This window comes from Somniosus microcephalus, chromosome 6 (assembly GCF_052327205.1).
Source record: "Somniosus microcephalus isolate GS21.2 chromosome 6, FLI_Smic_1.0, whole genome shotgun sequence".
NCBI lineage: Eukaryota > Metazoa > Chordata > Chondrichthyes > Squaliformes > Somniosidae > Somniosus > Somniosus microcephalus.
In genome coordinates, this window is record NC_140992.1 from 201,821,257 (window position 1) to 201,834,819 (window position 13,563).

Consider the following 13,563-nt stretch of genomic DNA (forward strand, 5'->3'; position numbering starts at 1 on the left):
ATGACACTAATTTTTTTCCCCTTTCTCTTTAAAAGCTTTATTTTGAAGAGCATTCCCTACTAACTTTTAATGACGTGTAGGCTCAAGTTAGAGTAAACCGTTTTGCTGCATCCAACTGTGTAACCTGGTTGTAGGAGTTGCCTACAGTTCCAGCAAGATTTCAAGCGAGACTGTCTCAGTTATGCTGTATTTCTTTTCCTTCCTGTTTACTCCTTTTACCGCTTCTCTCGACTAATGCTGGGGTACAGTTCCATGGATGCTGGCAGCGTTCAAACTGCATGCTCAAGTAGTCGTGCGAGCCTGCTCAGTGAGCGTCAACAGGTTGTCTGGCCACAGTGGACATTGTTGCCAATTCTGATTCTGGCCCCTTCTGGCCCCACACTCTCGCTTGCAGTGGTGGCCGCTCTGTACTGATCAGGACTATGGACACTGGCTGCCACTGTGTAAATCCCCTGCCCCTCCCCCAGGACACTGAGGACAATCATAGCATTAACCTTGACACCCTGGTTGAGATCAGCTAATTCAGCACAGACCAGAGATCAAACCCTGGGATTCCTCTGGCCTGTATGGCTCAGTAGCATATCAATTGGTGCATGAATCTATTGAGCCATCAGTATACTTTGTGCCCTGTTATTTAGAGGTGGCGATATCACTGACAAAAATAATTTCTTTTTTTTACTGAGAATGTGTGTAACAGGTGATCAATTTTATGAAGACAATTTCATTCACAGTGCTTTTTAGTCAATTAAAATTTAAACTTTCTAAATTGTTAGATGGTTATCGATGGTGCAAACAATACCTTTAGTAAGAAACCCTATCCTCTATTTTTCAATATTGCAACAAGAATGAATAATGGAGTCAGTACAGTTTTAAAACACAAGTTTTTACCTTGACCACAGCTTTAATTTGTAGTTATTTCCCTTTTAAGATTGTCATGGTGTATGCATATGTAAAGTTCACTCATGCCGTTTACTGGTAAGCTGTGCACTTTTAGTATTAGCAGAGGGTATTGGCCAAACTGAAACTCTACCTGTGTAGATTTCTCTAGTTTGATTTGGAGACTCTTGCACAACCCTAAATGCTTACTTAGACATTGACTTTGCTTTTTTTAAGCAAAGGTATTATAAATAGTAATTGTAAGTAACGTTTCAGATATTAATTTACTTTCTGTAAAAATCCATTGTTTTTGCACACATTGAGGATGTCTTTGCTGGGGATTAATTGTCTTGTGTTTAGCACCCGGTGATCATGTCAAATAATCTCTGATCAGGTTTAGCAAGGGTTAGATACAGAGCAAAGCACAGACTATTCTCAATGGACTATATTCCTTAACCCCAGTCTCAGAAGATCACCCCCTGCTGCACTGTGCGATATTTCCATTTCCTGTACCAGCCATTCTATTGCCATTCTGAATGCAGTTTTCTAATAAGCTTTGCTACCTAGTTGCCATGGAAAATTTCAGTGGAATTATGTAAATATCTGAAGCTAATTACAGGATGCCATTTATTTTACTGCAACCGTTTTCTTTTTCTAATCAGCCTGGTGTAATCGACAAGTTTGCTGGAGACACGCGAGCTGTTATCAGTAAGGTCGCATCAGTGGCTGAAAATAAGGGCCTGTTTGAAGAGGCTGTGAAGCTTTACGACCTGGCCAAGGTAGGCAGCTACCTACAAAGTATCTAAGTATAAATGTATGTTAATGAGGATGATCAGATTTCCTCCAAACTGCATTTAAATTATGCCTTTATGGTATAGATATTTTTTACTTGTTTAAAATAATTTGAATAAATTTTGAACAGAGTGCTGTGTATTACTGTATATTGTAATATTTTTGTAAAATGTATTATCTTCATCCTTTCCCATCCAGAATCACAGGTGCATTTTTTTTTTTTAAAGACCCTTTCTGATCTTTGCATGTGCCACGTACTATTTCTCAACTTGGCGGGGGAGGGTGGAATAAATGGGTAAAATCCCAGGACTCTGCAGTCTGAGTTGCTTTAATTGTCTCGTCTTCCTTGGGGCTTCCCCTAATGGCCCAGTTACGACCAGGAATTCATTGTGTAGGGAATCATGGAAGGGTACCCCCATCCTACCACTCTGTAGTCGCCTTGTTGGCTGTGCCAGTATTAATTGTATTAATCTCTTCATTTCAAAACCAGTGAGTGAGGAATTGTAACATGTCTTCTGTTGATTTTTATACAAAGGCTCGGAGAATTACTTAAGTATTCTAGTTTATAGTATACTGGTACAATGAGTTGTATGTGACCAGTTTGTTGTTTATCTATGTGTGTTATGTCGGAATGATGCTGAGTTGAGAATACTGAAAGCATTCTCGCATAAGATGAACAATTCTGGAAATAGATGGAACACATGCCAAATGATGACTGGTTGATCACAGTTCTCATCAGACATTGCTGTGCTTATCTGAAACTCTGCCTTTGTCAGTTTTCATTTTTTATAGAAAAGCACTCCTAGGCTCTCTGAAACGCTTTCCCTGACATTTATTCGGATGCTTGGCCTTGTTAGGATCATCATCACTGGTTTTTAACATTTAAAAAACAATGGAAACACAGACATGTTTTAATGGTGACTCCCAGTTCTATTCATTTCAGCACCGCAGTCTGTAAGCTTTGCTGACGTCGATTTTCACAGCCTTTAATTTTCACAGACACAACGATCCAAATCCGGCAGATCATCAATCACAGTGTAAGCCTTCGGAAGAGCTGACTCAGATGTTTCTTGTGTCTGCCTGACCCTTGATGTAGAATGTAATAAAGTGTTCAAAGAGCCTTTCAGTTCCTTGGATTAGTATAGCTACACATTTATTACAGGGCTTGAGCTTCTTTCACCAAGAAGGTTCCTACAGCTTTAACAAACAAAGTATTAAAGTGATGAGCCAGCTATTTCAGTTAGTTGGAGTGGGTGCAGGTTACATAGAAGATAGGAGTAGGCCATTCGGCCCCTCGAGCCTGCTCCGCCATTCAATGAGATCATGGCTGATCATCCAAATTCAGTACCCTGTCCCTGCTTTCTCCCCATATCCCTTGATCCCTTTAGCCTTAAGAAATATATCCAACTCCTTCTTGAATATATTTAATGAATTGGCCTCAACTGCCTTTTGTGGTAGAGAATTCCACAGGTTCACCACTCTCTGGGTGAAGAAATTCCTCCTCATCTCTGTCCTAAATGGCTTACCCCTTATCTTTAGACTGTGACCCCTGGTTCTGGACTCCCCGGTCATCAGAAACATCCTGCATTTAGTCTGTCTAGTCCTGTTAGAATTTTATAAGTTTCAATGAGATCCCCCCTCATTCTTCTAAACTCCAGCAAATATAAGCCCATTCGACCCAATCTCTCCTCGTACGTCATTCCTGCCATCCCAGGTATCAGTCTGGTGAATCTTCGCTGCACTCCCTCCATGGCAAGAACATCCTTCCTCAGATAAGGTGACCAAAACTGCACACAATACTCAAGATGTGGTCTCACCAAGGCCCTGTACAACTGCAGCAAGACATCCTTGTTCCTGTACTCGGACCCTCTCGCTACAAAGGCCAACATACCATTTGCCTTCTTAACCGCCTGCTGCACCTTCAGCGACTGGTGCACAAGGACACCCAGGTCTCGTTGCACTTCCCCTTCTCCCAATCTATTGCCGTTCAGATAATCTGCCTTCCTGTTTTTGCCACCAAAGTGGATAACCTCGCATTTATCCACATTATACTGCATCTGCCCAATCACCCAACCTGTCCAAATCATACTGGAGTTTCTCGGCATCCTCCTCACAGCACACACGCCCACCCAGCTTTGTGTTGTCTGCAAACTTGGAGATATCACATCTCGTTCCCTCGTCTAGATCATTTATATATTGTGAAAAGCTGGGGTCCTAGGACCGATCCCTGCTAGTCACTGCCTTCCACTCGGAAAGAGACCTGTTTATTCCAACTCTTTGCTTCCTGTCTGCCAACCAGTTCTCTATCCAAGTCAGTACCTTGCCCCCAATCCCATGTGCCTTAATTTTACACGCTAATCTCTTATGCGGGACCTTATCGAAAGCCTTCTGAAAGTCCAAATACACCACATCCACTGGTTCTCCCTTATCTATTTTACCAGTTACATCCTCAAAAAATTCCAGTAGATTAGTCGAGCATGATTTACCTTTTGTAAATCCATGTTGACTTTGTCTGATCCTGTCACTGTTTTCCAAGTACTCTGCTATTACATCTTTTATAATGGACTCTAGCATTTTCCCCACTACCGATGTCAGGCTTACCAGTCTATAATTCTCCGTTTTCTCTCTCCCACCTTTCTTGAATAGTGGGGTAACATTAGCTACCCTCCAATCCATGGGAACTGTTTCAGAGTCTATAGAATTTTGGAAGATGACCAGCAATGCATCTACTATTTCTAGGGCCATTTCCCTAGAATGTAGATTATCAGGCCCTGGGGATTTATCGGCCTTCAATCCTGTCAATTTCCCTAACGCCATTTCCCTACAAATACTGATTTCTTTCAGTTCCTCCCTCTCATTAGACCCTATTTTCCCCGACATCTCTGGGAGGTTATTTGTGTCCTCCTTTGTGAAGACAGAACCAAAGTATGTATTTAATTGGTCTGACATGTCTTTGTTCCCCATTATAAATTCCCCTGATTCTGACTGCAAGGGACCTATGCTTGACTTCACCAATCTTTTTCTCTTCACATATCTATAGAAGCTTTTACAGTCAGTTTTTATGTTTCCTGCAAGCTTACTCTCATACTCTATTTCCCCCCTCTTAATCCCTTTGTCCTCCTTTGTTGAATCCTAAACTGCTCCCAATCCTCAAGTTTGCTGCTTTTACTGGCCAATTTATATGTCCTCTCCTTGGATCTTATGCTATCCCTAATTTCCCTCGTTAGCCACGGTTGATTCACCTTTTTTGTTTTATTTTTATGCCAAACAGGGATGAACAAATTCTGTAGTTCATCCATGCGATTTTTAAATGTTTGCCGTTGCCTATCCACCGTCAACCCTTTGAGTAACATTCCCCAATCAATCCTACCCAACTCGCGCCTCATACCATCGTAGTTTCCTTTATTTAAACTCAGGACCCTAGTCTCTGAGTCAAATACTTCACTCTCCATCTTAATGAAGAATTCGATCATATTATGATCGCTCCGCCCCAAGGGGCCTCGCACAACAAGATTGCTAATTATTCCTTTCTCGTTACATAATACCCAGTCTAAGATGGCCTGATCTCTAGTTGGTTCCTCGACATATTGGTCTAGGAAACCATCCCGTATACACTCCAGGAATTCCTCCTCCACAGTATTGTTACTATAATGAAGGCTTTTTCAGTTGGTTAGAGATGTCTGCAATCCTTCTTTGTGACCTGACATATGGTGAAAGCATGTTTTACACTTGTACAGTAGGACCCATAAGGATGTTAAGCACATGTCAGTCCCACTAGGGCAGCAGAGTCTTTTGGAACCCCAATACACTGTGCCAAAGGATAGTGGAATACAGCTTTGTGCCTGCAGTCCTCCACACACCCAGTTCCCAATCTTGCACTTGCTGTTGTGGGACAGTAGAGCGGAGGCCAGGTACTCCCACAGTCACTTTTGCCCGCCCTTCTGGCTGATGTCAAAATGGTATTGGAAGAAATCTGAGGCCAGTTTGCTCACTCTCACTTTCTCCTCCTCTCCCCCCCGCCACCCCCCCCCCCCCCCCCCCCCCGCCTTTCACAAATGTCAAAGGATGGCAATTATTGAGGAGCCCAAGAAAGGGAAAAAGGCGAAATAGAAAATAAAAAAACAAATTTCAGCATTCTGAAACGGTTTGGTCGTTCAGCCACTGAAGAATGTCTCGGTTCCTGGGGTCACTTTATCCATCAATGCCAGTAGTTTACATCTAAATCCTTCTACTGCATTCTGCTATTGTAAGGGATGCGCGTGTGCACCCTGCAGACTTCTGTTTCCATACCAATGAACTTTGACTGATGGGGAGAATTTTCACTTAACGCCGAATAGAAAACCAGCAGCAGCAGATGGCTTGCCCGATTTTCATTGACCTCAATGGTAATTAAAACGGTCGGCCGATCTCCTGCCTCTGTTTTCCACCAGGCAGTAAAAGTGAAAATACACCCGTGCTATTGGCAGTTCCAGTGAAAGTTGCGAGGCACCATTGTGCAAACCATTGAGGCCTGTGGCTAGTATCTTAAGATTGCAAGCCTCAGTAGTCCACATCTCCACAACACTGCAGAGAATCATCAGAAGCCATTGACTGCCATTTTCCCTGCAAACAAGGAAATATCGTGATACTTGTTGACTGTGGTGGATACAGCTTGGAGACCCCAATCAATTATGTTAGTGCAGAATCATGCACCAAGATTTTGTATGTTCAGAATATATTAATCAGTAGACTAATACTTCAGTAACATTCTATTTCCAGAATCCAGACAAGGTCCTGGAGCTGATGAACAAACTGTTGAGTCCTGTGATACCACAAATCAGTGCACCCCAGTCTAACAAAGAGCGATTGAAAAACATGGCACTTTCAGTAGCTGAGAGGTAGGAGCTGCAGGTTCTGCTAATGGTTTTGTCTTTATCTTAACCCTGTATAAAGGTAATGGAAAATACCTTATTAAAAACGAACTGTTAATTATTTACCCATGCATCATAACTATGCTCTCTGTAGTCCCATTGAAATTGCATTGCATGCTAGTTCACTTGGGTTTAATTATCTCTAACAGCTCGTAAGCATAATTTAAACTGAATTTTCAGTGCAATGAAACTTATCTGATTAAAACCGCTAAGAAGGAATATATTTTTTAAAAGCTAGGTGACTAGAAGCAAATGCCACACTGTTCAGATACAATATAGATACATGACTGTCAATATAGATAGCTTTAGAGCAAGTGAAACGGTCAGTAAAATGCACTGGTTGTACACAATATATTGGCTTGGTTGGTGAAGGCTATTCCTCAAGCTATGCCCTAACTGTAATCTTCCAAAGTTCTCTCGATTCAGGAACTGTTCCTTTAGATTGGAAAATTGCACATGTCACTCTATTTAAGAAAGGTGAGAGAGGGAAACCAGCGAATTATAGACCAGTTAGCCTAAAATCTGTTGTTGGGAAATTACCAGAGTCTATAATTAAGGATAGAGTGACTGAACACCTCAAATTTTCAGCTGATCAGAGAGAGCCAGCGTGGATTTGTAAAGGGTAGGTCATGCCTGACGAACCTGAGCGAATTTTTGAAGAGGCAACTGAAGTAGTTGGCAGGGGAAATGTCGATGGATGTTATTTATATGGACTTCCAGAAGGTATTTGATAAAGTTCTTCATAAGAGACTATTAGCTAAAGTTGAAACTCATGGAATTGAAGGCAAATTATTGACCTGGTTAGGAAATTGGTTGAGCGGCAGGAGACAGGGTAGGGGTAGTTGGCAGGATGTGACTGGTGGTGTCCTGCAGGGACCTGTGTTGGGGTCTCAACTATTCACCGTATTTATTAATGACTTGGATGATGGGATAGAAAGCCACATTTCCAAGTTTGCCAATGACCCAAAGATAGGCAGCATTGTAAGTAGTGTAGATGGAAGCATAAAATTAGAGCTATTAATAGATTAAGTGAATGGGCAAAACATGTGGCAGATGGATTTCAATGTAGGTAAGTGTGAGGTCATCTACTTTGAACCTAAAAAGATAAGAACAGGGTCCTTTCTAAATGGTGAAAAGCTAGAAGCAGTGGTGGTCCAAAGAGACTTGGGGGGTCCATGTATATAGATTATTAAAATGTCACGGACAGGTACAGAAAATAATCAAAAAGGCTAATGGAATGCCGGCCTTTATATCTAGAGGACTAGTGTACAAGAGGGTAGAAGTTACGCTGCAGCTGTACAAAACCCTGGTTAGACCACACCTGGAGTACTGTGAGCAGTTCTGGGCACCACACCTTAGGATGGATATATTGGCCTTGGAGGGAGTGCAGTGTAGGTTTACCCTATTGATACCTGGACTCCCAAGGGTTAAATTACAAGGAGCAATTACACAAACTAGGGTTGTATTCCCTGGAATGTAGACGGTTAATGGGTTATCTGATCGAATTTTTCAAGATGTTAAGGGGAACTGATTAAGAGAGAGAGAGAGAAACTATTTCCGCTGGTTGAGGAGTCTAGGACCAGGGGGCATCGTTAAAAATTAGAGCCAGGCCTTTCAGGAGTGAAGTTAGGAAACACTTCTGCACACACAGGGTGGTAGAAGTTTGGAACTCTCTTCTGCAAACGGCAGTTGGTGCTAAGCCAAGTCTTAATTATAATCTAAGATTGATAGATCTTTGTTAACCAAAGGTATTCAGGGATATGGGGCAAATGAAGCTCGATCACAGATCAGGCATGATCTCATTGAATGGCGGAACAGGCTCGAGGGGCTACTCTTGTTCCTATGTTGCTATAAACAATTCTGGATTCTGAAAGATACCAGTAAATGACACATTTGTAATTGCAATCATTTTTCAAACAGTTCATGCAGTGACTGTTGGGCTATTGAGGGATTTCTGAGGCATGCAGAAAATATTCCATTACTTTTTCTGAAGATAACTTCCATTTCTAGAGCGTTCATTGCATAAAGAAAAACATCTCCAACTGCTTTGTGGGGCAGAGCAGAAAGTAGTTTTGGGAGACTATTCCGGAGACTAGGAGCCTATTAATCACATAGCTGCATGTGGGAGCTTGCTGTGCCCAACTGGCTGAGGCGTTTCCTATATTACAACAGGGACTACGCTTCAAAAAGTACTTAGTTGGCTATAAAGCGCTTTAGGACATCTGAGGTTGTGAAAGGTACTATATAAATGCAAGTTTGTTCTTTTTATTAACTGAGAGATCAGCCTTCGGTGATAGATTGGCGGGTACGTGCAGTGAAGGATGGTGGGAGAAAACCACTCTGGGTGGAGAGATTTGAAAACCAGAATCCTGAAGTTAATTTGCTGGAATAGGTGGAGCTTGTCACGAACAGGAGTGATGGGTTTGGTGGAGTAGAAGTGGGCCGTGCAGTTCGGAGCAATCGGAGATTTTGGAGAGTTGAGAAAGGCCGGCAAGATTAAAAACAACATCTTGTACCTTTTTAAGGTAGATAAATGTCTGCAGGTCGAGGTGCTTCAGAGCTACAAGAGGAAAAAAAACTCCAAACCAAAAAAGGAGATATTAGAAGAGGCAACCAAAGGCTTGGCCAAAAAGGTGGGTTTACAGAAGGAGAGAGGGGCAGAGGAATTTAGGGAGGGAATTTTTGAGCAGTTGGTCTGAGCGACTGAATGTATGGCTGCCATGCACAAGAGGCCAGAGTCAGGAACGGAAAGATCGGGTAGGGGGGGCAGCGATATGAGGGCAGTAGGAGGTTAGAGATAAGGAGGGGATGAGGCTTTGGAAGGATTTAAACATGAGGATGAGAAGGCATAGACAGCACGGTAGTGATCCATGAAATAAAGAAATCCATGTCACTAAGATCCGGGTAGTGTTTTCTTAGGATTAAGATCCGGGTAGTGTTTTCTTAGGATAACCTTTTCCTTTTTTGATAGGTATCGCAATCGGGGAGTCGCTGCGGAAAAGTCACTTGACAGCACTTTCTACCTTCTGCTGGACCTAATTACCTTCTTTGATGAGTACCATTCTGGGAATATTGACAGAGCAATCGATGTGAGTTATTATGCTTTCATTTCATTAAAAGCTAGTAAACTTTATTCCCCTTCACTTAACCAATGAAGTTCCAGTCAGAAACAAAGGAGTTTCTCGAAGCCGTTTATGTCCAAGACTATGTGATCCACTCTTGCCGTGGTTAGGGAGTAGTTTCAACAGCAGCCTGAGGAGGGCAGCAGTAGCCTGCTCTTCTGCTTCTCCAGGCACTGATCAATTTAACAAACTGTCATGTTGTAGAGTTAAAAGTTACTATTTATTTTGTTGTAATGTTGATCAGGATAACTCTTTGGTAGGTATATTTTTGATTTACATCATTACAGGAACTCCTACTTTCCTCAGTCTTCCTTTCCTCTTACAATTATCAGGCGTTTACAACTGAAGCTTGGCATCACTTGACCAGATACATCAAGCAGTGGCTTTCTTACCCACTGTTTCCAGCCAGTATCCTGTATTGTAGGCTTTCCGCCAGGTTTCTCAACTAAAAATACAAGACCGACTTTATAATATATATGGTTTTTAAAGTTCTTAGTGGTCTGCCTAACTGTACTGCTTTTTCCCCATGTAGATCATGGAGAGACTGAAACTCGTGCCTCTCAGTCAGGAGAGTGTCGAGGAGAGAGTGGCAGCGTTCCGAAATTTCAGCGACGAGGTAAGAAGCTTTTGCTGGGGATGGCTTGCTTTAATACTATTGTGTATGATCCTTCATGGGTATGAAATTTCAGGCCTGTCATTGGGCTGTCAGAGGTCTGGCTGTCTGTGATGCAGTAAATTCCAAGACTGAATTCCTGTACTACTCTGGTCTGGATGCTACTTTTAAAAAGATGCAAAGTTTAACATAGGATAGAATTTAATTATATTCCTTTCTGTCTGAGAGATTCCACTTCAAATCAAATCAACTTTTATTGTCATTGTTAGTGCAGAAGTGCAGTACAACGAAATGTAGGCTTGCGGCTCCCGAGAGTGTACATTCCTTCTGGTATTTAGAGTAGTAAAAAGTGCATTATTTTTGACAGGTTAGCATAGTAGGTTAACCCACTGTCTGTTCTCTTCTGGGACATGGATCTAAATCCAGGGTGAAAACCTTCCGTCTACTATCTGTAAGAGCTCTGCAAAGTAAATCTGAACTTTCCTCTCTGGCAAAGGTCCGCAGCACAAATTTACCTACTGTTTGGGATAAAATTGGCATTTTTTCCTCAGACAAGGTGGCCGCAAGTGTGAGAAATGGGGGAATAATCAAATTGTTTCAGCAGGGAGTTCTCTTCAGAGGTTAGAGCAGAGCAGGAGATATTTAATATAATCAAAATACACACTAGGAACAGTTTTTAAAAAACACATTTATCCTGTTTGGTGGGATGCACTATCTGAAAGGACGGTGGAAGCAGATTCAATAATAACTTTCAAAAGAGAATTCGATAAATACTTGAAGGGGAAGAATTGGCAGGGCTGTGGAGAAAGGGCAGGGGAGTGGGACTAATTGGATAGCTCTTTCAAAGAGCCGCACAGGCACGATGGGCTGAAGATAGCCACTTTTTGCACTGTAGCATTCTGTGATTCTATGGGGAAGAGCTTCATAGCGCACTCTTTGTCGATCTTATTTTGTTCATCCTCTATACATCTAATGTTACAACAAGCTCTCAATCAAGGTTGGTCATTAAGACAGTCTGTGATAGTATTACAATTTTTACCATTTTAACATACAGTATTATTTCCATTATGGAAAACGGTAGGTCGTTGCTTGCAGCAAAATCTGGATTGTCTGCCACTTGCACCTGTCTAGTCTACTTTCCCATGGGGCATGAGGTAAGAGGAGATTGCGCAGTGACCAATGGCAATACTAATGAGCAAATCTTTTCTATACAGATTAGGCACAACTTGTCTGAAGTGCTGCTTGCCACCATGAATATTCTGTTTACCCAGTATAAAAGATTGAAGGGCACAAGCCCAGCCACCTCTGCCAGACCTCAGCGAGTGATGGAGGACAGAGACTCGGTAAGATTACATTAAGCAACCTGTTGTCATTGTTGACTTTAATATCTGTTCTAGCTGTTGAAAAGTGCTAAATTGCATGAACAAATAATTGGAAAACCAAATAATCGGAAAACCTTGTGTGATGTAATGGAAAGCTGTCAAACTTTGAGGTTTCATACGGGTTATACAGTTTGCTTTTGTAAACTTAATGATTCACAAAAGAAATGGGGAAATGTTGAATTTTTGGTGAGAAGAAATAAAAATTGAACCAGAAATTGCAGATCCAAGGCTTAAAACAGAAATAACATTAATTTTAGGCATTCCAGGAGAGAATCTTCTATCTCCATTGGTCTGTATATTTGGATATTTAATAGACTATAACATTTTGAATTTTGCCAGTATTGTGAAGAAATTTTAAACTATTTTTAAAGCATAACAATTGTGAATTCTGCTGTCATTCTGTGCATGCAATTTTTGCCAGATGTCTGATTCATCTAAAACTTCACCTGACTATAGCGTTACCACTAATATTTGTCCAAACAGAAAAATCATACTTAGGGTTTCATTTTTGAAGATAGTGTTCCATTTCTATCTCCCTCCCCAAAACCATGCACCATTCCCTTAGTGAGAGGGTGAGCAGTCACCCTTTTCCAGGCCTCTATCACTTGTTAGCAGAAAGTGCATGGGAGTGATATGTGTTGATTTTGACCTTTATGTGGGTAGGCACCTCTGTTTAGTATCTTTTCCCCAGCTAAGATTGGGAACTCTGTGGAAGCATGTGCCACAAACCCAACAGCACATTGGTATTTATGTACCAATACGGGGAAGGGGGCAGTGGAGTGTAATTTTAGAGAACGCGAGAAATAACGGCTTACACGAAACTGCTGTGGTGCTGCAGGTAACATTTAATTGAGCCTGTTAATTGTTTGTGTTTACAATAGCAGTATCTTCAGAAGTCCATTTTATAACGTCAGCTGCTTGTTTCAGTTGGAAACCCTTTTGGTTGATGCCATGAAGGAGTGTTTCTAACAAGTTTTTTTTGGTATTTTTTGGTTTCTTTCTCTACAGCAACTCAGAAGCCAGGCACGTGCCTTGATAACATTTGCTGGAATGATACCATACAGGATGGCTGGCGACACTAATGCACGCCTGGTGCAGATGGAGGTCCTCATGAACTGATACAGCTGTGGGGAGCTTTCACACTGGAGCAGTAATCCAGTGGTGTAGTAATAGATTTTTATATTCAGAATTCTTTGTATTTTTCAAATTGGAAATAAAATCCTCTTTCCTGCTTAACGTTTGATTTTTGAAAAATCTTGTCTTTGTTCATCTGAATCCCTAAAGTTAAAATAAGTGGGAAATCACAAACCTGTTCTTGTAAACCACTTTGATTGTGTTACACACAATGCACTGAGGAAATATTCCCTCAAAATTGTCTAATTTTTTAAGAGGTGTTCTTTTGTTGGAAGTATTTGTGTAACATTTTCTAACTGAGTTGATTCAGAAACTGAAATAAATTTAGGATATTACACGCTGAGGTGTTGGTTCCTTATGTTTGCCATAATCTACTCCACGTGTAGAATTTGTAAACATTATCTAATGCTTTAGTGTTCTGCACAGTGTCTTTGTTTACTCTTGGTTGTTTTAGGACCTTCTAATTATTTTGTGGGAAAGGAGGGGAGCAGTTTTTGTGATGGCAAACCAGCCCCAGTAGTATCACAATTATGTAAACAGAGGCTGTGATTCATTTTATTAAATTGCACACAGGGCCACAAAAATGTATCCCAAAGAGGTCCTCTTCTGTTGTAATATATGTTCTTCAATCAATACACCACGAACGCTATTGGTTCTTCAGTTTCAGTTTACTGTGGCCAATTGTTAGGAGGAAGAAATGAGATTATCTACCCAAGAATTTGTTCATAGAAATT

The 13,563-nt window shown here is 41.3% G+C and overlaps 1 protein-coding gene across 5 annotated transcripts in view; it reads left to right on the forward strand.

Annotated features, from left to right (window-relative positions):
• Positions 1–12,936, forward strand: part of nup93 (nucleoporin 93) — a 137,228-nt gene extending 124,292 nt beyond the window's left edge. For all 5 annotated transcript variants that reach the window (XM_085991218.1, XM_085991220.1, XM_085991219.1 and 2 more), the window contains 6 exons: positions 1,539–1,655; positions 6,427–6,545; positions 9,550–9,667; positions 10,233–10,316; positions 11,528–11,656; positions 12,704–12,936. In XM_085991218.1, the coding sequence (XP_085847344.1) occupies positions 1,539–1,655; positions 6,427–6,545; positions 9,550–9,667; positions 10,233–10,316; positions 11,528–11,656; positions 12,704–12,814 (678 nt within the window). In that variant the 3' untranslated portion in view covers positions 12,815–12,936. The remainder of the gene's footprint in view (positions 1–1,538; positions 1,656–6,426; positions 6,546–9,549; positions 9,668–10,232; positions 10,317–11,527; positions 11,657–12,703) is intronic.
• Positions 12,937–13,563: the final 627 nt, after the last annotated feature.